The sequence below is a fragment of the Microtus pennsylvanicus genome, chromosome 1, assembly GCF_037038515.1.
Source record: "Microtus pennsylvanicus isolate mMicPen1 chromosome 1, mMicPen1.hap1, whole genome shotgun sequence".
Classification (NCBI taxonomy): domain Eukaryota; kingdom Metazoa; phylum Chordata; class Mammalia; order Rodentia; family Cricetidae; genus Microtus; species Microtus pennsylvanicus.
In genome coordinates, this window is record NC_134579.1 from 212545483 (window position 1) to 212573453 (window position 27971).

Sequence of the window (27971 nt, forward strand, 5' to 3'; positions counted from 1 at the left end):
TGTCTGACTGCACCTCATTTTTAATTCATACTTTTCTTTTGCAGAATGAAGTAGGAGTTTATGTTATGGCTGTGGTTCAAGGTTTTGTTTTTTTCCCTTGACATAAGAATCTCATTTTAAAAAATAGCTAAATTTAGGTTTTAATTGGAAAGCAGTTTGTTCTTGAGATCTGATTTCAGGGAATTAGTATATCTTTAGTCAGAGATGTTTGTCTTAAAGACCTAGCCATGTAATGGTTTTTCCTAAAGCATCCTTGCACAGATTATAAGGAAACCTACAGGTGTGAATATGTGAAAAGTGTTGTAAAAGGTTGCTGCATTTTGTTTCACTGTTAGTGTAATTAGTAATACTAAATATTGAGGTCTTAGAGTCTACAACTTTTCATAGATAATTATGAAATGTTTTTTCTAAGAACAGCAGGATCCTTAGTTAACTTATAATCAAGGAACCTTAAAAGTGAAATTTTAACACTTGAAACTGAGATAGCATTTCTTTGAGAAGAACTGCTGTGTTTTTGCTTGCCTGGCTGGTAAGTACCTATGGTCTTCAGAGGCACATTTAAAATAATGTTGCACTGTGCCAGGTAGTGGTGGCACATGCCTTTAATCCCAGTACTCAGAAAGTAGAGGCAGGCAGACCTCTGAGTTCAAGGCCAACCTGATCTGCAGAGCAAGTTTCAAGACAGCCAGGACAGAGCAACCCTGTCTCAATAAAACAAAGCTTTTATGCAGTCTTAAGTGGATAAAGCCTATATGATTTTAAACAAATTTGTATATAATTAACCAGTTTGATATGTGCTAAAAGACTTTCTTGATTTATGAAATACTATTGGACTTTGGCTTTATATATAAACATCTTTTTACCCAATTTACACAAAAATAGCTTTTCCTATCCTATTGGTATTTAATCATTGGTAAAAGGAAATTGTTCAATAGCAACATAACTGACTAAATTTAATATAGGCTTAATAATATCATTAACAGATTTCACATTTCTGTTGAGTCTGCTTGGTAAATAACTTAAGGTTTATGGTTGTATGTGAAGTCAGCAGTCCTCATTTCTGGAATTGGATGCTTCATTTGCTGAGCAAAGGTGATAGAACTTACCCAGGTTAAGTGGTTTGTGAAAGCAGTAAGGTTGAGTCCTGCCATTACTGGTGGTGATGTCATATGACTAGAGCCCAGCTCCATAAAACGTTGTTAGCTGAGTTGGTCGAAGTGAAGTGTTGTTTAAGCTCAGGTTGGGTGTCAGCAACAGACTGATTTCTCAGTTCTGGAGGCTAGGATGTATGAGGTGATTTTGTGCTGGCTCATTTGGTTCCTGGTGGGGACCATACATGTATCTCCACAAAGTAGAAAGGTTAATTCATTTCTCATAGCCTTTGCCTCCCGAATGCTGGGATTAAAAGTATGTGCCAGCACCACCCGGCCAAATGCAAATTTTTACTTAATAACTTACCAAATAAATTTGAAGAGTAGTTTTTTCTGGTGTTAGAGCCTTGAAGTTCCATTGAAAGGAAGCTGTTGCCTCCTACCCAGATTAGAATCTACCTCAGGTAGAGACATGCTATTGTGCTCTCCTTTAAGAGTTAATACAGTTGGGCAGTCAGTCACCTGGCTAAGGGACCACTGCTCATGAAGGCAAATCCACCTTTAAGGCATGCTGAGGAGTAATACCTTTAGTAGATATAATGTAGCCTTTCTTCCTAGAATTTCTGCCCTATAGGAGTAGTTTACAAAGCCAAAGCCAGGCAGCTTCCTCAATTGGCCTCCTGTCTGAATTACAGTAAGGTTTCCTTCTTTCCCTGGTCTAAGTGATTTCCCAATACTGCATTTCCTTGCTCTCTCTGGCATACCCTATCTCCCTTTAAGAAAAAGATTTGTGAGCCTAGTAGTCCTTTTAGCCCCAGCACTTGGGAGGCAGAAGCAGGCAGATCTCTGTGAGTTTGAGGCCAGCCTGGTCTACAGAGAAACCATCTCCAAAAAAAAAGTTTGTGAGTTCAAAGCTAACTTGTTCTACAAAGCAAGTTCCAATATAGCCAGAGTTGTTAACACAGGGAAACCCTGACTCAAACTATGGTGGCCTTTATTCCAAGCACTGAGGAGCAGAGGCAGGCAGATCTCTCTGAGTTCAAGGCCAGCCTGGTTTACAAGAGCTAGTTCCAGCACACCCATGGCTATTAAACAGAGAAACTGTCTCTAAAAATAACAAAGAACTAAAAAAAAAAAGTTTATGTTAATAGTGTTTGTATGTAGGTATTTGTATCATAGATGTGCCTAATAAATGCTAAGGTTGGCCGGGCGGTGGTGGCGCACGCCTTTAATCCCAGCACTCGGGAGGCAGAGGCAGACAGATCTCTGTGAGTTCGAGACCAGCCTGGTCTACAGAGCTAGTTCCAGGACAGGTTCCAAAGCCATAGAGAAACCCTGTCTCGAAAAAAACCAAAAAAAAAAAAAAAAAAAAGCTAAGGTCAAGCCGTCATCAGATCCCCTGTAATTGGAGTTTATAGGCAATTTGTGAGCCTCATGCCATCTGGGAGCTGGGAACCTGGGTCCTCTGCAAGAGCAAGTTCTCTTAACAGATGTGCCCCCCATACTCCCTTTTTGCCACCTAGCAGCTTGTCCACCACATGGCTGACCACCATGCCTAACTCAAATGATACTTCCTCCCTTCCTCTTCTCCGCACCCGTGCAACTGCCAGGACTTTGTCATCATCCTCTCCATAAAATGTGGTAATGACACCTTCAATACTTAACACTGAGGGTGCCCTTTAGAGAATATCATTTACTGTCCCTTGATAATATCTGAAGATGGCAGGCCACCCAGCTGAGCCCAGCCTTTAATGTTTTTCTGCGTGCTTTCACCCTTTTGAACAAAAGGAAGAAGAAACAAAAAACTGAGTTTGGGAGGATAGTCTTTGAGGTTACTGTGCCAAATATTTGGAGATTGGAATTGGAGATGATCAACGTGATGGCTATGCAGTAACTGAGAGAATGCAAATTTAAAAGCTGTAACTATACAGTTAAAAGTAGCAGGCTAAGATAACCAGCTTGGTTAAATACGGACTTTGGAAGCATTTGAGGATAGGGGAGTAACTTCGTGATAGAGTACTTGCCTCGCAGGGTCACAGCCCAGGTTATCCCTAGCATGGCCAAAAAATTCCGTTTATGGACAAAAGGAATTAAAAGCAGCTTTAAGCCTAGCATTGGAAGATAGATAGTTTTGTGAATGAACAGTTGGCTGTGGTTGTTGTCTAATATCTAATCCAACAACATTGTGGGGGTGAAGCAGGATGGAGAATTCCGGCCAACCTGAAGCCACTGTTGTAATGAATGCTATGACTGGGAAGACAAATATGAGCATGTGTAAAAGTGCTTACTAAAGAGACTTCAACAGATAAGCTTGTCCTCAAGTGTATTTAATACGGCTTTTTGTAAAAACAATATTCACAAAACAGCATTGTTCTGATAATTGAACTCCAGTAACTATTCCTAAAACAACCCTAGAATGATCGCAAGGCCCCTCCCTTGAGGACAAACTGTCTGTGGCACTGTTAAATTCTTCCTTCTTTTGCTAGCCTAGCACCATACGAATCTAGGTATCATTTAAGAAACTGTTCTAGAGGCTGGGGAGATAGTTTAGTGAAAAGCAGCTACTGCTCTTGCAGAGAACTCAGGTTCAGTATCTAGCATCCATAAAGTAGATCACAACCATCTATAACTCCAGTGTCAGGGGATCTGAAACCCCCTCACCTTCACAGGCTACACATGTGGGATGCACAGACATACACTAAAATACAATATTTAAGGGGGAAAAAAGCAGGGCGATGGATGCCATCAATCCCAGCACGCAGGAGGCAGAGACAGGTAAATCTCTGAGTCTAAAGCCAGCCTGGTCTACAAAAGTGAGTTCTGAGCTGGAGGTTAAGAGCACTGACTGCTCTTCCAGAAGTTCTGAGTTCAATTCCCCGCAACCACTTGGTGGCTCACAAACCATCTGTAATGAGATCTGGTGCCCTCTTCTGGCATGTACATGCCAGCTGAACATTGTATGTATAGTGTATTAAAAAAAAAAAGTCATGTTTCCTTTGCCTGTTGCTGTGCCTTCTTGCAATGATGGACTCTATCCCTTTGGAACTATAAACCAAAATAATAAATAATGTCTTCCTAGGAAAAAAAATAAAAAACCTGTCCTTCTTTTCTCCATTCATTACTTTTAGCTTGCATCTGGCCCATGTGTAGCTCTCAGAAGACAGCTGCAAGGCGCTGCTACAACAAGGGCTTCTCGGTGTTGCTGCTGGTCAGTCAACAGAAGCAGTTAGCTTCTTGAGATTTTCTCCTTTGCTGGTTCCAGGTAGAGCCTCCAGGCAGGAGACAAGTAAATACAAACCTTGCCCCTAAAAGAATACGTTCCTTCTCACTTTTTCTTTTCCTTTATTCTTTCTTTCTTTCTTTCCTTCCTTCCTTCCTTTCTTCCTTCCTTCCTTCCTTCCTTCCTTCCTTCCTTCCTTCCTTCCATCTTGTTTGTTTTTTTGAGACAGGGTTTCTCTGTATAGTTTTGGAGCCTGTCCTAGAACTCGCGCTATAGACTAGGCTGGCCTTGAACTCACAGAGCTGTGCCTGCCTCTGGTTCCTGAGTGCTGGGATTAAAGGTGTGTGCCACCACCACCTGACCCTACTCACTTTCCTGTGTTTATGTGTGGAGGCCTGAGACTGCTGTCAGAGATCTTTCTTAGTTGATCTACTCTTGAGACATGATCAATCAGTACACCAACAGCTAAACAATACAGCCTGTGTAACTAGGCACCTTGATCCTGGGAGACTGGAATTATAGGTGGACTTCCATATCCACTCAACATTTATGTGAGTTCTTGGAAGCCAAATCCTGATCCTCTTGTTCGCACAAATGCTTTAATCACTGAGATAACTCCACAGAACCATGCTTTTTTTTTTTTATAAAAAACCACAAGGCCGGGCAAGGTGGTTCACACATCTAATCCCAGCACTCAGGAGGCAGAGGCAGGCGGATCTCTGTGTTAGAGGCCAGGCTGGTCTACAAAGTGAGTTCCAGGACAGCAAGAACTGCTACACAGAAAAACCAGGTCTTGAAAAACAAAACAAAGCAAAAAAAAAAATTGTTCATGTAGCTCAGTCTACCCTTGAACTCCTGACCCTCCTCTGTTAGTTTCCAAATGCTCAGATTATAGGCCTGTGCCACCCCACCTAGCTCATATCCATTTATTCTCATGCGTAGAGCATAAGGGATATACTAGTGTTCATCTGATTTACTGCCTAAAATGTGCTAGCCATATAGAATAAAACAGTATAAGAAGGGAGCAAGAATATTTTGTATAACCGTAATAGAGGAAACCAGAAACGAAGGATTATATGTTTAAGTAGAAAGATAAGATTAGGTATAAAATCTGAAGGGACACCAGCTCTTATAGGATTTAGGAAGGCTTCCTGGAGGAAGTAAAATCTAAGTTGATTCAAGAAATTTCTAGCGTTGCCAAAGAAGGATACACCACTTGCTGTCTTCGGATAGAAGAAATAAACTGAAGAGGTAGATATAATGACTTTGGATTAGATGTGATAAATTTGATATTTTTTTTAATATTTATTTATTTATTATTATGTGTACAATATTCTGTCTGTGTGTATGCCTGTAGGCCAGAAGAGGGCACCAGACCCCATTACAGATGGTTGTGAGCCACCATGTGGATGCTGGGAATTGAACTCAGGACCTTTGGAAGAGCAGGCAGTGCTCTTAACCTCTGAGCCATCTCTCCAGCCCTAAATTTGATATTTTTATAGAAAGTTTAAATAGAGAGGGCCAGTCTGCTCATAGGCAACAAGGTTAGAGAAAAGATTTCAGAGCTGTCAACATAATGGGTGGCAACTGAAGTGCTGGGGTGGACGCAGTGCTTCCCGGGAACTGCTGCAAAATTGGTCAAGAAGCAGTCAGAGTAAGTTCACTAAACAGACTAAAGAGTGGCTAGAGTTGTGGGGAAATAGGGGACTGGAGAGATGGCACAGTGGTTAGAGTACTTACACCTACTGCACAGAACTGGGTTTGTTTCCCAGCACCCAGATGGTAGCTCACAACTTTCTGTAACTCCAGCTCCAGAGCATCCAGCATCCTCTTCTGCCCTCTGCAGACACTAGGCACAGGCACGTATGCAAAGGAGAAAATCTCAAGAAGCTAACTGCTTCTGTTGCCTGACCAGCAGCAACACCGAGAAGCCCTTGTTGTAGCAGCGCCTTGCAGCTGTCTACTGAGAGCTACACATGGGCCAGATACAAGCTAAAAGTAATGAATGGAGAAAAGAAGGACAGGTTTTTTTCTTTTTCTTTTTTTTCCCAGGAAGAAATCATTTATTATTTTGGGGGTTTGGAGAAATGGCTTAGGGGTTAAGAGCACTTACTGCTCTTCCAGAGAACCGGAGTTCAGTTCCTAGGACCTACAGTAGGGCAGCTGACAACTGTCAGTAGCTCCAGCCCCAGGAGATCTAACAACTTCTGGCCCCTCGGGAACTGCATGCACACGCAGTACACAGACAAAAAGAAAGCAGACAAACATCAATGTGCACAGAATAAAAATAAATACATCTTTTAAAAATGTATTAAAAATGAAGCGTGAGAGCCGGGGGGGGGGGGGCGGTGGCCAGAGGGAGTCGCCAAAAGGCATGAATGACACAAGGAAGACAGCTAAGTAGAAGATCCCATCGCGCCGAGAAGCTGTCAGCGCTGAGGACCCCCAGAAGGGGCGGGAGGTGCCTACCCAGGAAAGGCTAGACGGCTCCCTGGGGTGTGTCCCCTGAAGACCCCCAAGACCCTTTACCCCCGACCCCACCGCAGACTCCTAGACAGTCGGCTCAGCATATCGGTCTCCCACACCCCCAGACTCTCCAGGTCCACCCAACATCCCCGGATCGCCTACGACCACGCTAACCAGACACACACGGGTGCCTTGACCCCACCCCATCCTAGAAAACCGGTCCTCTACCCACCCTACTCCGGCTCTTGGGCCCGCCCAGCGTGTCGCGCAGGCGCGTGGGGGCGTGGCGGGGAGGCTCCAGCTCCGCCCCCCAGCCCGGCCTACGCGACTGGAGGAAGTTTTACCTCAGTCGCAGACTGCGCCCGGCTGACAGCTGGCAGGGAGCGGAGCGACAGGATGAGTGCCGGCTCGGACCCCGTGGTCATCGTCTCTGCGGCGCGGACCGCCATAGGTGAGCGTCCTGACCCATCGGCCCCCGACCCTTCGCCCGGGCAGCTGCGCCGAGAACCGAGCTCGCGTGACGGGGAGGGGGGCGGCGGGTCAGCCGGCCGCGGACTCCGCGGACCTGTGCCTCGCGCCTCGCCCGTGGCCCCGCCCCTCGCGCTGCGATTGGCTCCTTGCCGTAGAGCCACCGCTCTGCCGGGATCACCTATTGGCTGCCTGTGGGACGCGCTCTCTCTCCTGATCCGTGATTGGCCCGCTCTGCCAAGCACCATCGGTCACGCCGTGGTGGTGGGGGCCGGGAGCCAGGGGTCTGAGCAGGGGTTCCGGGCAGGCCTTGGCATTGTCCCCGAGGTCCCCGTCTCCCGTGCCCGCCCGGCGCTAGCCGTCTTTGCACGGAATGCATGTGGCCCCTTCCTCCTCCTCTGCCATCCTCAGTGTTCCCTCGGTTCACACGCCTTCTCTCTCCCCCATTCCGTTATAGGCTCTTTCAATGGTGCCCTGTCTACTGTGCCTGTCCACGACCTGGGGACAGCTGTCATCAAAGAAGTCCTGCAGAGGGCCAAGGTGGCTCCAGAAGAGGTGTCCGAGGTCATATTTGGGCACGTTTTGGCTGCAGGTAACTCCTCAGTAACCCCAGGACAGGTCGGGCTCATTAGAAACACACCATTTATTTGCACATGAACACACACACCACCGGACAGTTCTTGTCTTAGAGTTCCCTGTGCCAGGAGTCCTTCTGTCCCTCCTCCTTTACAAGCTTCTTCCCTGAGTGATCCCAGACCACCGACCTGTGCCGCCTTTGCATTGTTAGAAGCAAGGCCAGCCTGGTGCATAGGAAGAGTACGCATGACCCTCCCCCGCACCCCTAAAATGCCACACATTGGATCAAAGCGTGTGGGCCTGGCACTGTGCCAGCAGCAGGAAGGATGGCTGTAGCAGAACAGGTATGTGCCTGTCCACTTGTCACGAGATAGGTTGTTCCTCACCCGTGGGAGCTTAATCACTCCCTGGAGGGAGACAGGAGAGCCTGAGAACGCCTTCACTTTAGCTCTGCTTCCTGCTGGGTTGTAGACCAGTGACCCCGACCATTCCGTGTTGATAATAGACATGGGGTCTGGGTGTGTAGCTCAGTGGTGACGTATGTGGTTAGCATGCGTGAAATCACGAGTTCACCGTCTTGCCATCCCGTATGTCCCTCGGCATACATCTGAACTGATTGTAGAGATTTGATTATTAGTATTCACAACCGACTTCTGTTCTTACTCTGCCTGGGACCTCGCCCATCTGCAGGTGTGCAGGCTGATTATTCCATGTTTGAAATACTTGGAGCCGGGATTGTTTTCATTTCAGATCCCCTCACTGGATTTTGCAACATCTGTATATGTTGTCCTTTTTCTAAATTATTGCTATCTCTTAATCCACAGCTTTCCTAATCAGCAATTGCAACTCTGCCATGATCTGCAGAGAACAGGCCACAAGGGCCTGAGGGAATTCTGTTCCCTCAGGCACCCACTCTTTCAAAGCTACTAAAGGAACTTAACTAAATCTCTGTCCCTCTAAAGGTTAACTCAAGATTCAAGGTTTGAGGCTGAATAGCAAGTAGCTTGCCTCTTTCTCCTGTCTCTCCAAAAGTGCCTCTCCTCTCCCCTCCTTAAAAAGCTTCTCCACCTGGCTCTTTCCTACCACTTCCTGTCAGCTAGTTGCTGACTTGGCCTCCTGACTGCAGGTGAATTTTATTTAATCAAACACATCTTCGCATCATTAAACAAATGTTCCAGAGTATCAACTAAAGTAGCACACCTTAAAATAATATTCCATGACACATATATGTATATATATACATGTATAAACACACACGTGTATGTGTGTGTATATATATAAGATGAAGTATCATTGTTACCAAACTTGATGTCACAATTATTATCTCAAGCCAGGTTCAGCCAGTTGTCTTTCATAATAGCAAATATTAAGCCTGGAATAGCAAAATGGATAGAAAATGGGCAGTCACGGGGAATTTATTTAATTTGGTTAAACTGGGAAGAGAGGCAAAGAGACCCATTGAGCCCTCACGTCCATCTTCATGGTCCAGAAGTGAGTGTTGCTTTAAATAGTCAAGTTATGGCCACACCCACTATTGACCCATCACCTGGGTCTCTTTAGCAAAGTGGTCTGACAAGTTGTCAAAGTGTGTGATATCTTTTTTGTAAAAGCAGGGTTTCTCTGAGTGGCAGACCTTGCTGTCCTAGAACTTGCTTCGTAGACCAGACTGGCATCTAACCCACAGAGATCCGCCTGAGTGCTGGGATTATAGGAGCGCACTACCAAGTCCAGCTCAAGCACTTACTGTTTCCCAGTAGCTATGGGGTCAGTCCTGAAATTCTCTCTGTAGACCAGGCTGGCCTCAAACTCACAGAGGTCCACCTGCCTCTGCCTCCCAAGTGGTGGGGGATTAAAGAGATGCGCCACCACTGCCCGGCATCTTTTTTTTTTAAAGATTTATTTTATTTATTATGTATACAGTGTTCTGTCTGTGTGTTTGCCTGAATACCAGAAGAGGGCACCAGATCTCATTACAGAGATGGTTGTCAGCCACCATGTGGTTGCTGGAAATTGAACTCATAACCTCTGGAAGAATAGCCAATGCTCTTAACCTCTGAGCTATCTCTCCAGCCCACAAGATCTTTTTCTAAGAGGTAGCTTCCACCTCTGCCTGCTATCAGGCCTCAACTTCTTCCTTCTCCTGCACAGGATTTGTGGGGACTTCCAGTTTGGGGGTCACTGTTTCAGTAGTCTGAAAGACTGAGGAATACAAGTGTCTCTAAAACATGTCTTCCTCTCTTAGAGCCTGAAGAGATGGCTCAGCCGTTAAGAAATGCTCCTGCTTTCCTAGAGGACCTGGGCTCAGTTCCTAGCACTCTCTTGGAGGTTTATAGCCTCCCTCACTCCAGATCCAGGGAACTGAGCACCCTCTTCTGGGCTTCACAAGTACCAGGCACCCTCCAACATACATGCATACATACATAAGGCCAAGCATTCATAACTAATATTAAGCCTCTGAGTCATGACTTGAGAGCTGGAGGTGTGAGAAAGCCTGCTACAAGTCAAACTGCATCTTTGCTCTAACTAGAATATAAGGGATCATACAGTGTCCCTTCAGCTTACAAAAGTTTTATATTGCCTGGCTTGCTGATCCATGAGTATAACCTCAGCACTCTGAGACCTGTGAATTGAGGGTCATGGGATTGAAGTCAGCCTGAGCCCTTAGCAAGATGATCCCTCCTAAGAAGGAAAGCCAGGAAAGGCTGGAAATGTTGTAGACCACTTGGCTGGTATGCACACGCCACTGGGTTCAATACCTTGCACAAAAAAAAGAAGAATATATACTAGGCTCAGTACTTTGGAGCTTTTGAGATTCTTAAAATACAGATATTTGACATGCATTTGCTAAGTTTAGTTTTGTAGTTCTCCTCATTTCTTTATCTTTTCTAGTCAGTGTTTCTCTGTGTAGCCTTGGCTGTCCTATAACTCATTCTGTAGACCAGGCTGGCCTCGAACTAAGAGATCTGCCTGCCTCTGCTTCCCAAGTGCTGGGATTAAAGGTTTGTGTCACTACTACCTGGCTCTTTCTTTTAAAAAAAGTGTGTGTGTGTGTATACATGTTTATTTATTTTTATATATTTTTATATTTGTGTTATATTTGTGTATGGGTGTCTTGTCTACATGTGTGTCTGTATATTGCATGCATGCCAGGTTTCCAGGGAGGCCAGAAAAAGGTATTGGATTCCCTTGAACTGTAGTTACAGCAAGGAAGTGTCATAGATGTGGGTCTATGTGAAACTTGCAAAGGACAGATATGATAGCATTTCACAGTTTTGACTCCAACCCTTCCCTGCTGCTGCTTCTTTTCCTTTTTTGTAAAGGAAAACATTTAATTGAGGTTGTGGCTTACAGTTTCAGAGGTTTAGTCCATTACCAGAATGGCAGAGCTCGGTATACAGACTGACATGGTGCTGGAGAAGGAACATGTTGATATGCAGGCAACAGGAAGTAGACAGTCTACTTCTCTGCTTCTTTTAAGGAACTATTCTGATTTTGCCAGCTGAAGGATATCACGGATATGCCAACAGAAAGGCGTTTGCTGGCTCTAATTATTTTTTTAAAGGAGTATCTTTCCTCACCCCCTATTTATTTATTTGTTTGTTTGTTTGTTTATTATGTATACAATATTCTGTCTGTGTGTCTGCCTGCAGCCCAGAAGAGGGCATCAGATCTCATTTCAGATGGTTGTGAGCCACCATGTAGTTGCTGGGAATTGAACTCAGGACCTTTGGAAGAGCAGGCAATGCTCTTAACCACTGAGCCATCTCTCCAGCCCTGTTGGTTCTAATTCTATTATATATATTTAACTTTAGTTTTTATGTTTTGAGAAAAGGCCTTACTATGTAGTACAGTTTGGCCTGGAATTCACTATGTAGTTCAGACTGACTTGAATTGCTCATGGTTCATGCAAGTCTCAATTGAATATGTAGCCCAGACTAGCCTCGAACTTACTGTGAACCTTCTGCTTCAACTTAAGAGAATGCTGGGGTTGCAGGTGTGAGCTACGACAAAACACCAGCACGATTTTCAACATTGCTTTTATGCATAGTTCTCCTCTTTAATTTTCTTTTCTTCCTAAGTGTCGTCGTCATATGGCAGGCTTCTGGGAGCAAGTGCTCTCCATGTCTGAATTATGCCTTGTGTTTACAGTCATGTGACCGGCTGGCTGTCACCCTTGGTCTTGGTTACATTTCTTGCCGAGTAGGAGGAAAAGTCTGGCCTCTAGAGGGAAAGGTCTTGAGGTTCTGTGTTAAGGCTTTGGGAACTTGCTTGTGGAGGAGGAAGCGTCTCGTTGAAACACCTAGGAGTTGCACAAGGTGTTATCTGTCCCAGGTGGAGTGGCAGGGAGGGAGGGAAGCAGGCATCTGTGCTCTGTGAGAACTTAGCTGCCTGAGGGCATTTAGCCCACACTTGTCCCCCCATCTTTTACTTTCTCCTGATGGCTTAGAGGCCTCCGTGTTCCTTGTTCCAGGTTGTGGGCAGAATCCCACTCGACAAGCCAGTGTGGGTGCAGGAATCCCCTACTCGGTTCCAGCATGGAGCTGCCAGATGATCTGTGGCTCAGGCCTGAAAGCCGTGTGCCTTGCAGCCCAGTCCATAGCCATAGGTGACTCCAGCATTGTGGTTGCAGGAGGCATGGAGAACATGAGCAAGGTAAGTGCAGAGGGGCTCACCATCCTCATCACCTAGGGTTCGTGTGCTGCTGACGGACACACAGAAAATGACTCAGCCTGGAGCCCTGCCTGAATGTCCATTGTTCTCCAGTTTGGATGGGAAATGAACAACAGCTCATCAGCCAGGCAGTGGAGCCAGGGTGTGATTTTTCTAAGCTGTTTTTCCAGAAGCATACAGTGTTTTCTGAAATGAACCCCCAAGATTAGCTGGTTGCTGTCTCATCCCTGCTTACTATGTAGCCAAGGCTAGCCCAGGAATTGTTACATAGCCTAGTCTAACCTTAAGTTCTTGCCTCTCCAGCTCTGCTTCCTGAGTGCTAAGTTTACAGGCATATGCTACTGTGCCCAGAAACCTTTTTAAATATTGGAATATTATCCAAGTATCCAAAGCTAATTTCTCTCTCTCTCTCTCTCTCTCTCTCTCTCTCTCTCTCTCTCTCTCTCTCTCTCCCCCTCCCTCCCTCTTTCCCTCTCTCCCTTTTCCTCTCCCCCCTCCTTTCTCTCTCATCATTTCTCTCTCTCTTTCTTTCTTTTGCTTTTTTGATGTAGGGTTTCTCTGTGCAGTCCTGGCTTACCTAGACTCACTCAGTAGACAAGGCTGTCCTGAAACTCACAGAGATCTGCCTGTCTCTGTACTGGGATTAAAGGCGTACACCACGTCCACATGCCCCAAAACTTTTCTTTAAGAGTTGTCTTCTTTACAACATTTGGGGGGGGGTGTTATTGATTTTTACTGAGATCTACATTTTTCTCTGCTCCCCTCCCTGCCTCTCCCCGTCTCTCCAACCCTCTCCCATGGTCCCAATGTCCCAATTTACGCAGAATATCTTATCTTTTTCTACTTCCCAACTTTAAAGGTTTTTTTTTTTTTTTTTTTGGTTTTTCGAGACAGGGTTTCTCTGTGGTTTTGGAGCCTGTCCTGGAACTAGCTCTTGTAGACCAGGCTGGTCTCGAACTCACAGAGATCCGCCTGCCTCTGCCTCCCGAGTGCTGGGATTAAAGGCGTGCGCCACCACCGCCCGGCCCAACTTTAAAGGTTTAAAAGCTCCTTTTTACCCTGCTTAAAAAGGTAGTAAACATGTCTGTTACAGGAAATAACGTTTTGAGAACATTAAAAAGATAAAAGACTATCTTCATACTTAAGAAGTTGGCAACAAGGTTATTGAGGCCACCTGAATCATCCAGATTTATAATTCAACTCCTCTACTTATTATCAAAGAATAAATAGTAGATAGTCCAACAAAGGAATAATTGCTCCTGACTGATATCGTGGTTAGGCCCCAGATTGCCACCTGAGATGCTGTCAAGTTTTTCATTTCTGTGGTAGGTTGTTTCCCATCATGCACTGCTATCATTCTCCTCTATAAAATAACAATAATAGAGGCTGGAAGTGGTGGGACACACCTTTAATATCAAAAAAGAAATGGTAATAAAATAAAGTGGGCACATGCCCCTTCCCTTAGGCAGGTGGAGGTCAGAGGACAGCTTCTGGAGCAGAGTCTCCTCTTCCACCAGGTGGGTTGTGGGGCTTGAACTCAGATCATCAGACTTGGTACAACTGCCTGTACCACTGAGCCATATCACTGAAATGTCTTTCTTTTTCTCACCCCCCCTCTTTTTTTTTTTTTTCGAGACAGGGTTTCTCTGTAGCTTTTTGGTGCCTGTCCCGGAACTAGCTCTTGTAGAGTAGGCTGGCTTCAAACTCCCAGAGATCTACCTGCCTCTGCCTCCCGAGTGCTGGGATTAAAGGTGTGCGCCGCCACCGCCCTTCTCTTTTTTCCCCCTTTTGTTTTTATTCATTTATTTCTGGTTTTTAAAAACAACTTTTCTGGGTAGCCCTGGCTGTCCTGAAACTTGTTTTGTAGACCAGGCTGACCTTAAACTCAGAGATCTGCCTATCTCTGCTTCCTGAGTACATGGATCAAAGGTGTGTACCACCATGCTATTTTCCCCACCCCCAGAGTTTACAGAGGGTCCTATGTAGCTTAGACTGGCATGGGACTTCCCAAGTATTCCAGGTTGGCCTCAAATTCACAGAATTTACCCATCACTGCCCACACAAGGGCTGACGCTACCCTTTTTTGGAGAGATGGATCTAAATGTTCTTTAAACAGAGTGGTCAGTGGAGCTCATAAACTCTGCTGTTTAAAATCCCTAGTTCATATTGGATTGAACTCTAGAGACAATGCGCCACAGCTGAAAGTCCTAGGGCAACTGAACTCAAACAGGTCAGGTAGGATTCTGTGCAGCTCCAGCAGCCTGTTCCTAGACACAGATCATCAGTCCAGGTTACAGCACAACCCCAGACAGTGTTCTACTTTAGACTGGGAGCCAGAGCTCAGAACAGTCCACACAAATACTCGAGACCATGATCCACACACACAGCACATGGCACCTGAGCAGGACAGAGGGAACAGGAGACAGGCTAGCTTGTCTTTATGTTTTCCCACTGTGAGGAAGTGTCCAGTGACAGGTGGCCACTTAACCTTCTTGCCATGGCCCTTGGTCGGGAGGAACCCCAGGGACCAGACTTTGTTGATCTCCTAGAGGGTAGAACACATAAAAGACACCCATGGTGAAGCATGCCCAGTCCCTGCTGTTCAGGAGGCTGAGACTGAGAAGCACGTGAGCCCAGAAGCTCAGGACCAGCCTAGATCACACGGCAAGGCCTTGTGTCAAAAATCAAAAGAAAGATCGTGGCCAAGGGTCATGGAGAGCTGCCCCTCTCCAGGAGGTTTGCCATCCTGCTCCGTCTTGCCAAGTGCTGTCCTTGAAGCTGGCACTGCGATGGAGCAGTATCTTCTTCCTGTTGAAGCAGCTCCAGGGCTGACCTTGGAAGCCACTGGTCGGAGTCCTAGTGAGCTCAGCCAGTAGGAGGAGGCCGAAGGTCACACACAATAGATGGAGTTTTTCTGGTCAGAAACAGTTACAGTGCAGACCTGGACCTAGGGCTGTTGTGTGTGGTCAACAAACCATTGTTGTTATTCCCAACAATTAGTGTTGTTATTCCCAATTTAGAGGTGGGAACACTGATGTCCAGAGCTGCCACTTAAATGCATGGCTTTTGTTTTGTTGCTTCTTAAAAACAATATGCATATGATATTATGGGTTTAATTATGTCATTTTCATTCCTAGATATCATTGTACTTTCCTAGATATCATTGTATGATTGACTCACCTCTGTGGACTCCTGGTCCATTATTACCCTTTCCTTTGTATGCTGGAAGGTAGAAAAACCTTCTGTTCAGAAACCTCCTCTCAGTTCATTTGGAAACCTGACTGTTCTCCCTGTGGGCCTTCTGTCTCCTGTCCAAACGGACATTAGATGTGCTGGAGCACTGGAGAGTGGTGGAGGGCTGGTACTGTCGTGACACGTGCTCCAGCCCAGCTCCCAGCGTCATAGTCAGGGGCCTCGCAGTTGCCTATAATCCAGCTCCAGGGCATCCAGTTCCCTTTGGTCTCTTCGGGCACACATAACATTTCTTTCTTTCTCGTTTTGGTTTTCTGAGACAGCGTTTCTCTGTATAGCTTTGGAGCCTATCCTGGAACTCACTCTGTAGACCAGGCTGTCCTCGAACTCACAGAGATCTGCCTGCCTCTGCCTCCTGAGTGCTGGGTTTAAAGGCATGTGCCACCACCACCCAGTTTACACACAACATTTTTTTTTAATATTTATTTATTATGTATACAATATTCTTTCTGTGTGTATGTCTGAAGGCCAGAAGAGAGCACCAGACCCTATTACAGATGGTTGTGAGCCACCATGTGGTTGCTGGGAATTGAACTCAGGACCTTTGGAAGAGCAGGCAATGCTCTTAACCGCTGAGCCATCTCTCCAGCCCCCACACACAACATTTTTTAAAATAGGTACATGATTGGGGTTTTTATGCCATCACCTAATGTAATACTTGTCTATCTAGAAGGAAAAAGTGGAATCATTAGGACTTAAAACCCAGAATGGACAGGTTTGAGGGAGAAATGGAAACGGGCAAGTTATAGAGGAAGAGATTCCTAATAGGAGGCAGGTGGGATGGTCTGCTCTTGCCAAGAGGTTTCAGGCCCTGACCTGGGGAAGCAGGTAGTGGGGAGAAGGGCTTGATGGGTAAATGAAGAGGGAGGAAGTCAGGTCCAGACCATTCATAAGGAGAGGATAATGACCACCAAGTCTAACCTGTTCTCACGTCCGTTTCCAGGCCCCTCACTTGGCTCACCTGAGAGCAGGAGTCAAGATGGGTGAGATGCCGCTGGCTGACAGCATCCTCTGTGATGGCCTTACAGATGCGTTTCACAACTATCACATGGGCATCACAGGTAAGGCTGATGTGGCTGCAAACATTGGCTTAGAAAAGGTTTACAAGAGCGTGTGACTTGAGGTTCGTAGTGTAGGCTGTGAGTCTGGTGACCATCATGCTACTCTCCTGTCCAGCATCTGCTTTAGTCAGGAAGCTAAGGCATATAGTAGCTCCCAAGGAGTCCTGGAATATGTATAGTGTTGCATACTCAAGGAGCTTCCCTAGGGCCTGTGATCTGCTTTTGACCTGATTCCAGAGAATTTGTTACAGCTGTAGATGTCATTGATCAGCATCGGACTTTAGTAGCTAGACCCTGCACACAGGCAAGGAGAAAGAGGTCATGCCTTCCAAATGTCTGTGACTCACTCATTCTGTCTTTAATGTTCCTTGTAGCACCTACTGACAGTATGTCCACATTGTCACTGGCAGAGGGTAGATGACAATACAAAGCAGCCACAAGATGACAAAGAGTTTCACCAGATTTTAAGGTCATAGAACCAAGAAAGTGAGACAGTAATAGAAGATTGTTAGGAACCTGAATGGACAGCAAGTGACGTCCTGAAAGGCACATTTTGATGATGCCATGGCTTAGCTACCAGTGTAATGATGACTATTATCGGAGAGATGGGTCCGTGGTCAGGAGTACTGGCCTTGTTGCAAAGGACCTGAGTTTGATTCCCAGCACCCACATCATGTGGCTCACAATCATCTGTAACTCCAGTTTCAGGGGATCATATGCCTTCTGGTCTCCACAGGCACTATACATACATGGTGTACATAAGCTAATTCAGCCCAGCATACATACACATAAATAAAAATAATAAATTTAAAAAACTTTTTTTTAAAGAACTTAGGCAGGCATAGTGGTACACACCTTTAGCCTCAACACTTGAGAGGCAGTGACAGACAGATCTCTGTGAGTTTTAGACCATTTTTCTTAGTACTGTGTGGGCTTTTAGGCCAGCCAGAAATACACCACATTTAGTTCCTGTCTCAAAAACAAAAGACAAAAAAATCCTTAAAAACATAACTGTTATGTGTAGGTATGAAAGCTATAGTTTAGGGGCTGGAGAGATGGTTCAGCAGCTAAAAGCACTTAGTGCTCTTGCAGAAGATCCAAGTTCAATTCCTACCTCCCACAAAATGATTTCACAGGATCCAATGCCCTTTTCTGATTTCCAAGGACAGCAAGCATGCATATGGTACATATACATACATGCAAGTAAAACAGTCAAGCATAAAATTAAATTAATTAAATATATTTTTAAAAATATGTTTAAAAGAGGGCTGGATTAATTAAATATTTTTTTAAAAAAATATTTAAAAGAAAACTGTATTCCAGAAGGTTCATCCTGCCCAGGAAGCTGACAGTAGAAGGTACCACATTCTTATGAAGTTCCACAGGGTCTAAGCCTAGCAGAGAGACAGCATACAGACTGCTCTAAACTGCCTGCTCTCCTTAATGTGCTCTCTCTTTTTTTTTTAAGATTTATTTATTTGTTTTTTATGTATACAGTATTCTGCCTGCATGTGTACCTGCACCCCAGAAGAGGGCACCAGATCTCATTACAGATGGTTGTGAGCCACCATGTGGTTGCTGGGAATTGAACTCAGGACCTCTGGAAGAAGAGTCAGTGCTCTTAACCGCTGAGCCATCTCTCCAGCCCCTTAGTGTGCTCTCTTTACAGACACATTTTCTCTGCAGAACTGAAATGAGTACATCGATACTCTCTACTTATAAATCCTTGGCGTGGAAGAATGCTATGATCTTCTGGATTAACCCCCTCATTTCATTAAATAAGGAAGCAGAGTTGTTACCCCTTTGGGTGATTGAGAGACGCTTTCACGGGGGCAGCCTAAGACCATCTGCATATCAGATACTTACATTACGATTCGTAATAGTAGCAAAATTACAGTTATGAAGTTACAACAAAAATAATTTTATGGTTGGGAGTCACCACAGCATGAGGAACTGTATGAAAGGGCTGCAGCATTAGGAAAGTTGAGAACCACCGATCTTGGTCCTTGTATCCTGTGTTGACAGATGAAGCAATTGAAAAATCAATATTTTTACGATATATAAATATAACTTGCCAGGTAGTGGTAGCACTTTTAATCCTAGCACTTGATAGGCAGAGGCTGGCCAATCTCTGTGAGTTCAAGGTCAGCCTTGTCTACAGAGCAAGTACCAAGACAGGCTCCAAGGCTACACAGAAACCCTGTCTCTAAAAACATCAATAATAAATAAATCTATATATTTCTAAAATCTTAAACAGAAGTAACATTTGACTGTGAATTAAATAAACCCTGTGAAGTGAAGCAACTTGTTCTAAAGCTGGCAGCAATGACTGAGGTTCCATGAGAAGTACCAGTCATAGGAATAGGGTGATAGGAAAAGGCCAAGAGTGTAGGCACAAGAGACAGCGTGTGCAAATGCAAGGAGGTCTTGGGGATGTGTCAGTCAGGGATTCAACAGCCCAGAAAGCTAAAAAACACCAGCAGACCATGGAAGGTGTCCTGATTCTTACCTGGATCTTAGCCACCTCGTGTCTAGCTAGTTTCTCAAGATAGATACTCATACTAGCTTGATGGAGGAAGGTCATTGGTAATAAACAAACTGCCTTGGCCCATTTTGATAGGCCATCCCTTAGGTGGGTGGAGTACGCAGAACAGAATGCTGGGAGGAAGAGGAAGTGAGCTCAGACTCTATAGCTCTGCTCTCTGGAGCAGATGTGATGACGCTCCGACCCAGGATGGATGTAAGCTAGAATCTTCCCAGTAAGCACACCTTAGGGTGCTACACACATTATTAGAAATGGGCTAGTCCAGGTGCGAGAGTTAGCCAAGAAGAGGCTAGATATAATGGGCCAAGCAGTGTTTAAATGAATACAATTTGTGTGTTGTTATTTCGGGGTGTAAGCTAGCCAAGCGGCCAGGAGCCGGGCTGTGGGAAGAGGCCCGCAGCTCCTTCAACACTAGCTGCCTGAACATCACCAAGATGGTCATTAAAAATTTAGATCCTGAAGCTAGTTTCAGGTTAGAGCACTTGTTCAGCATATGTGGTGTTCTGGGCTCCATCCAAAACAAGCACTCAAACAAAGAAAACAACACAGAAACTTCATCTCCAAGGGCTCCAAGCCTCACTGACTATCCATGAGCAAGATAAACTGGTTACCACCTGTGCCAACACGCCATTATTCAGTGAGGAAACAAGGTAATGTGATGGAAGAGAGGAGCTATCTAGCCATGGTTAGAAAGATGACTCAGTGTTTAAAGTGCTTACTGTACTTTAGGGGACCAGTATTCAGTTCCCAGCAACCATGTCAGGTGGCTCAGTGCCAGACATCTGAGGCCATGTTCCAGCCTCCTCAACCAACTGCACGTGTGCACACAGACACAAACACACATGTAAAATAAATAAAAATCTTCTTAAAATTGAAAAATGGATATCAAACTTAAGGAGCACAGGTAGTCTGAAGATCTAAAGACATTTACAGCGAAGAGCACCAGATCCTAATTAATGCAGTAGCCTGATACTCAGAAATCTTCCTGCCTCTGCCTCCTGAGTGCTGGGATTAAAGGCGTGCGCCACCACCAACTAAACTGGCTTATTCTTAAGTCATATTATATCAAAAGGTGAGGTTTGATGAAGAAGCCAAGAAATGGTATCAATGTTAAATTTCCTGATTTAAAATTAAAAAAAAAATGAGAGAAGCCAAGCAGTGGTAGCACACATTTAATCCCAGCACTTGGGAGGCAGAGACAGGCAGATCTCTGTGAGTTCTAGGCTGATCTCTATGAGTTCCAGGCCAGCCTGGTCTATAAAGTGAGTTCTAGGACGGGCACCAAAGCTACACAGAGGAAACCCAGTCTCGGGGGAAAAAAAAGAAAGAAAGAAAATCCCAAAAAACCCAGCTCTTGAAAATGCTGTTTTTTTTCTTTTTTTCTCCTTAGCTGAAAATGTAGCCAAAAAATGGCAAGTGAGCAGAGAAGCCCAGGACAAGGTTGCAGTTCTGTCCCAGAACAGGGCGGAGCATGCACAGAAAGCTGGCCACTTTGACAAGGAGATCGTGCCAGTGCTGGTGTCTTCCAGGAAAGGTGAGTGTGGAGACCACAGTACACATGAGCCTGTTTATAGGTGTGACTGACACCCAAGGGTGGTATGGAGGGCTGTTTGTGAACTTTGGGCTTTACAAGTTGTAGAGGTGTAGGCTTCACACATCGGCATGTGAGAGAGTTGATGGTGATGTGATGTTGTTGTTGTTAGGTTTGCTTGTTGCTTGGTTTTTCTTTTTTTTTTAAGTTCATTTATTATGTATATAGGGTTCTGGGCACCAGATCTCATTATAGATGGGTGTGAGCCATCATGTGGTTGCTGGGAATTGAACTCAGGACCTCCGGAACAGCAGTCAGTTCTCTTAACCTCTGAGCCATCTCTCCAGCCCCTGTTTGGTTGGTTTTTCAAGACAGGGTTTCTCTGTGTAGCCCTGGCTGTCCTGAAACTCACTCTGTAGATCACAGAGATCTGCCTGATTCTCTCTCCTGAGTCCTGGGATTAAAGGTGTGACCACTACTGCCCAGCATGTTGTTTTGATACATGGTCTTGCTGTGTAGATGGCCTAGAGCTCACTCTGTGGACCAGGCTGGCCTCCCCCGCTTCTGCCTGCTGAGTGCTGGGATAACAGGTGCACCACCACACCTGGCTGGAAAGTGCTGTCTACACGGGATATGGTCACACAGGAAACTGTCATCTTCAAACTGTCCACGGCTGCAGTGTGTATGCAGTGGGCTCCATGAGAAGTGGAGCATCGGTCTGTGGTCGTTAGGGGACAATAGCTCTCCAAACCTTTCCGGAATGGCATCTACTCTGCAGAGTTGATCTTGTGTCTCACACTCGCATTCTGAAGGGAGCACATTCTCAAAAGATGTATCTTACCTTATTTTCATGTGTGTGCATATGTCTGTCTATCTGTATCTGTGAGTATATGCACATGTCTGTGGATACCCTTGGGACTGTTTGAAGATCTTGGATCCCTAGGAACTGGAGTTACAGGTTCTTATGAGCTGCTGGATGGAGGTAGATGCAAATTCTGGTCATCATGATGAATAGCAAGCAACCTTAAAGACTAAACAATCTTTCTAGTTCCTTAAAGATGCATCATGTTAGGGTTCTATCCATGCTCTGACGCCGAATCTGCAGACAGTTCCCTTATCCATAACTGACATTCATGCTTAGCTCATAGAAGGTGGATTGTCCCAGTCCTGAGCCACTCAGTTGTAGCCAGCTGAATGCCGTGATTCAAACCCATGTGCATACAATACTAATAACCTCTGTCCTTAGGAAGGGCTGTGGATTTGGAACACAGCAAGACTGTCTCATGAAGAGTTCTCATGGGGGGAGCATGCAGGAATTCTAGCAATTCCCAGCACTCCGCCTTCTCTGTACTCATCCCAGGTAACTGGTTTTACTTTTTGCAGGTTCTACCGAAGTGAAAATTGATGAGTTTCCTCGCCATGGGAGTAACATGGAAGCCATGGGCAAGCTGAAACCTTACTTCCTTTCTGATGGGACGGGAACAGTCACCCCAGCTAATGCATCAGGTTCGATTTCTGAAGGGCATTAAGGGAAGAACCAACTGGTGAGGTCTACCAAGTGAATATGTCTTTCTACACAACATGATTCCTAAATCTGGGTTTAAGGGGGAAGCTTATCGTTTCTATATGCTTGGCTAGTTAATCTATACTTAATGAAGTGATTTCCTTTCTTGACACCTAGATTAAACATATGTGTGAAAGAATAAAACTATGAAGTTGTCTGGCCAGTGGTGGTACACACCTGTAATCCTAGTATGCCGTGAGTTCTAGGGCAGCCTGGTCTACAGAGTGAGTTCCAGGACAGCTAGAGCTTCACAGAGAAGCCCTGTCTCAACGAAGTGGAGGGAATTTAAAGTTGCCAGGCATGGAGAGGCACTCATTTAATTTCAGCATTGCACCAGAGTTCTGTGAGGTGAAGCCAGCGTAATATTCCTGGTACACATAGGGAGTTCCAAGCCAGCCAAGGCTAGAAAGAGCCTGTCTCAAAAAAAAAAAAAAAAAAAAAAAAAAGACTTCAGAGTTATCCTTTTTTTAAAAAAAAAATTATTTATTTATTATGTATACAATATTCTGTCTGTGTATATGACTGCAGGCCAGAAGAGAGCACTAGACCTCATTACAGATGGTTGTAAGCCACCATGTGGTTTCCGGGAATTGAACTCAGGACCTTTGAAAGAGTAGGCAATGCTCTTAACCACTGAGCCATCTCTCCAGCCCTCCTTCATATTTTTCTAGTTCCAGAAAGTTCCCAGTATCTGTGAGTGAGGCCTAGGTTTGTTTCTTTAGTTTCCTTCCATCTCCCTTCCTCATTGCTTTTGGAAGAGTCTTGCAGTGTTGTGTGGTCAATATCATATTCTAAACTTGACTTTTACCGTTTCCTTCCCTTCCCTCCCTTCCTCCCTGCCTCCCTCCCTCCCTCCCTTTCTTCCTCCCTCCCTCCCTCCCTCCCTCCCTCCCTCCCTCCCTCCCTCCCTCCCTCCTTCCCTCCCTCCCTCCTTCTCTCCCTCCATTCCGAGGCAGAGTTTCTCTGTGTAATAGGCTAGGTGCCTGTCTTAGAACTTGTTCTGTAGACCAGGCTGGCCTTGAACTCACAGAGGTCCGCCTGCCTTTGCCTCCCAAAGGCTGGTTCTAAAGGCCGCTACTGCGGCCACCCAGCAACCTTGACCATTTCTAAGTACACTGTGCGGTCTGATGAATCACAGGCAAGGGCTTTGCCAACCTGTCAGTAACTTGATGCTTTCAGGTGGAAAAGGTGGTGGCCTGGGTACATACCTGATGAAGAGCACTGTAGAAACCAAGTCACTTGTTCACAGGGATAAATGACGGTGCTGCGGCTGTGGTTCTTATGAAGAAGACAGAAGCTGAGAGTCGAAGGCTGAGACCTTTAGCAAGAATAGTTTCCTGGTCACAAGCTGGCGTGGAGCCCTCCATTATGGGAGCAGGACCAATTCCAGCCATAAAGCAAGCTGTGAGTCTTACTCTGTAGCCTTTCAGCTGTTTGTTTTCCATGTGTGTAACAAAGTTCTGTGTAGCCCAGGACGATCTTGAGCAGCCTTGTACTCCTGGGCCTTCAGCCTCCTTTCCCCAACTCCTGAGACCATTGTCTGCACCTGCATATCTATCTGCCTCATCTTTGTGGACCTCATCCCTGACTTTGTTGATGCTCTGAGGGCAGCTGACTGCAGTTCTGTACAAGCTCCTCTTAAGCCCCTCCCCTTTCACTGCCATTCTGAAGTGTAAGAACATGCGTCATTTTGTTACTTCTACCAGCCTTTATTTGCTGTTTGTCTTTTGTGAAAACATTGTATTCCCCAGGCCTTAAGTGAATTTAGTTCTCTCCCTAACTTTCGGGTCACATATTTGTGTATATAACTGTGTCTTTGGGTTTGTGAGAAGGTAGAGACACATTGTTGTTCCAATAAAAAAAAAAGCCAGGTGGTGGTGGCCCATGCCTTTAATCCCAGCACTTGGGAGGCTGAGGCATACAGATATCTGTGAGTTTGAGGCCAGCCTGGTCTACATAGTGAGTTTTAGGACAGCCAGGGATACACAAAGAAATCCTGCTTGAAAAACAAAGCAAAACAAACAAAAAAACCAGCCTACATATATGAGGGTTGGCGAGATGGCTCAGTGGTTAAGAGCACTGACTGCTCTTCCAGAGGACCTGGGTTCAATTCCTAGCACCCACATGGCAGCGCACAACTGTCTGTAACTCCAGTCCCTAGGGATCTAGGCCCTCTTCTCCTAAAATCCATAACCCTCACCAGGCATGTAAGTGGTGAACTTACACACCCACAGGCAAAATGCTCATATACAAAATAAAAGATTGTATATTTTTTTAAAAATGTGTGTGTGTGTGTGTAGAGAGCCAGGCCACTCGATGAGGCTTCTCAGATGCCCAGTTGATAGGACAAACGGAACCTAGTTTTGTGACCTTGCCCAGGGACATGTGTGGCAAGATCTAGTTTGGAGCTGGAGTCAAGACCTTGAAGGAGTTAAGGAAGCTTGTGTTTTTCCCCCTGAAGAGACCAGAATTCTCAGCCCCAAGGCCACCGTGTGCTTGGTGTGTGGCTCACTTGAGATACCCTGTGTTCCTCTTGTGCAACACTGCTTGGTTAGCTTCCTGCTGACTTTGTCCATTGTCCCATTCTTCCCTAGAAGCTGCATATAAGGTGCTGTACTTATTAAAAAGCTTGTTTAGCATGAGACATAGCTTGTGCAAGACATCCTTGCCTTGGCTTTCCTCTCTTCTTGCTCCTGGTCGTCTGATCTAGGACCCTGTCACTGAAGAATGACCTGCTTGTCCAGGGTGTGTGTTTGTGTATGTGTGTAGGCTTGGGACATATGTGGAAGTCAGACAACAACTTGTAGGAATTGTTCTTGCCTTAGACTTGTGAGACCTGGGGAGCTCCAGAGTGAAACCAGCTAGCTGCACCCTTCCCCTGTATTTTTGAGATAGCCTAGGTGTCTTTCCAGCCCTGAGATCTGCCCATCTCTGCCTTCCCAGCAGTGTGATCCCAGGAGCACCACCGTGCCTGGTTCTTTGTTTGGTTGGTTTGGTTTTTCAAGATAGGCTTTCACTGTGTAGCTCTAGCTGTGGAAATCGCTTTGTAGGCCACCTGCCTTTGTTTCCTGAGTTGGGATTAAAGGCACGCGTACCATTTTTTCCCAGTGTGGGTTCTGGGGATTGACCTTGGAACATTTGCACTTTGCCTCTTGAACCATTTTCTCCAGCCCCGGGTCATTTTTTATTTTATCTTATTTTATTTTGTTTTGTTTTATGTGCATGAGTGTCTTGCTTGTATATATGTCTGCCAGTGGAGGTGCCAGATCCCCTGGGACTGGAGTTACAGGCTGTATGGTGAGCCGCCATGGTAGTGTTGGGAACCGTGCATGGGTCATCTGGAAGTGCATCTGGTCTTTCTCCAGCCCCTCGGTTTTTTAAAAGTCAGATACAAGTGTGCTGTATTACCTGTGCATAACAGATGTTTGTTTTGTGTTTAACACAGGCTAGACTTCCTATGTTAAGGGGTATTTAGAGTATATTCTTTTGGTTTTGAGGCTGAGCCTTGCTCTCTATGATTTTAGATACTGTCTTGCCTGAGCTCCTGAGGTGCTAAGATTACAGGTGTGTGTCCCCACATCTACCTAGAGAACATCATCTGCCTTTTGAATGGCATCAGCTTCACTGGGGTAGGGGGGTGAGCAGGGAAACGTCACAGGCTCAGATAGAAACAATCCATACTGCCAGTGGTTTCAGATGGGGTGTCATTATGCAGGCTGACTGTGGCCTCCTCAGCCCTGTATTTACAGACAGAAACCACCATGGCACACCTACTTTCATAGGCAGTTTCCTAAAAGGGGTATCACTGAGGGGGATATTATGTATATCACTGTATCTTTTCTTTTTTAATTATTGTGTGCAAGCATGCAGTTGCCCCTGGAGGCCACAAGAGGGCATGTGATGCCATAGAGTTGGAGTTGCAGGGGTTTGTGAGCAGCTACCCAACATGAGTTCTGGGTCTGAAGTCTCATCCTCATGATAGAGCAGCAAGTATTCTTAACCACTGAACCTCAAGTTTATACTGTTAATGTTAGTAATGAATGATTCGACTTCAGTTCATCTTTCCTGTAGGTTATGAAAGCAGGCTGGTCCCTGGAGGATGTCGACCTGTTTGAAATCAATGAAGCCTTTGCAGCAGTGTCTGTTGCAATAGCTAAGGAACTTGGATTAAACCCAGAGAAGGTAACCAACATGAATTGTGCAGTTTGCCAGTGGACTCGCACAATCCAAGTTTAGGGTTGTAAAAACCAACAAATGAGGTTATTTCCCAGTCCTGGTTATCTTGGCAAGAGATGAACAAATACTAGTTAAGTTTCAGTTGACTTAGTTGTTTTTCACAGAGGAGAACTGAGTTCACAATGAATAGGACAGTCTAGAAACAAGGGCATCAGCAGTATTTACTCCTAAGCTTGACAGTGGGAGTTGAAAGGGTGGTTTGCTAGCATAACCCTGAGAGGACAAAGATAAACTGGGGGTGCTAGCTTGTGTCCACAGAAGACTGACTTGATCTCCTCCCCTCCTGTAGGTCAACATCGATGGAGGAGCCATCGCCTTGGGCCATCCTCTGGGAGCCTCTGGCTGCAGGATTCTAGTGACCTTGTTACACAGCCTTGAGAGAATGGGCGGGACTCGTGGTGTGGCAGCCCTGTGCATTGGGGGTGGGATGGGGATAGCAATGTGTGTTCAGAGAGGATGACCTGCCTGACAGCCACCACCCCTGAACACTTCTTGCTCAATCAGTGAAACACTATAGTATGTGAAATCAGAGGACCAAAGTGAGGACAGGAAGCCAGGTGGTCAGCTTCTGTACTTTAATGAGACACCCAAGGCTAAGACATTGCGTCTGACACTGCTATAAATGAAAGGGAAATCCCATCAATCAGCCATCAAGGGCTCCAGAGTGAACGGCGTTTTCATAACTTCCACGTTTATCGTCTTTGCTTTCTGGGTATAATTCTATCAGATCATCGATTTTTTAGTTTGTTTTCTTTTGTTTTTGTTTTTGAGACAGGTCTTCACCATGTAGCCTTGAAATTGTTTTGTAGACCAGGCTGACTTTGAACTCCCAGAGAGCTACCTGCCTCCTCCTTCTGAGTACTGGAATTAAAAAGGTGTGTGCCATCATGCCTGGACCCCAAAATGACCCATTCAAAGGATGGTGATTGGGGCTTCTGTTGCAGACTTCAGGCTCTTCACTTTAACTGTGGTTGATTCAAAAGAACCCTGCTTGCTTGTTGTCTTGTGGTTTCCCATTGATCAAATCAAGACTAATCCTGTAATGGTGAAAATTCAGTGACCTCTTCCAAGCTGAAGTGGTGTGTTCCAGCTGTTCTGGCCCACGAGACTGGGATTCAAACAAGTGTATCTCTGGGAGTAGAAAAGTGTGCAGCAGGCAGTTTTGATGTATTTTACTTCTCTGCTTTCGACTGGGTAAGATGTTATCTGCTTCAGATGTCTGTCTTGCCTTCTCCAGATTGATGGGCTGCAGCCTGGAATTGTGAGCCAAATAAACTCCTTCCTCCCTTC

General features: G+C 45.4%; 1 protein-coding gene across 1 annotated transcript; it reads left to right on the forward strand.

Moving 5' to 3' along the window:
* The first annotated feature begins 7077 nt into the window (after positions 1 to 7077).
* Positions 7078 to 27971, forward strand: LOC142836450 (acetyl-CoA acetyltransferase, cytosolic). Its single transcript, XM_075950723.1, has 9 exons — positions 7078 to 7228; positions 7703 to 7837; positions 12293 to 12474; positions 16688 to 16805; positions 20741 to 20884; positions 22265 to 22387; positions 23695 to 23849; positions 26517 to 26627; positions 26971 to 27971. Exons 1-9 carry the CDS (start codon positions 7174 to 7176, stop codon positions 27139 to 27141), a joined length of 1194 nt encoding a protein of 397 aa, XP_075806838.1. The 5' UTR covers positions 7078 to 7173; the 3' UTR covers positions 27142 to 27971.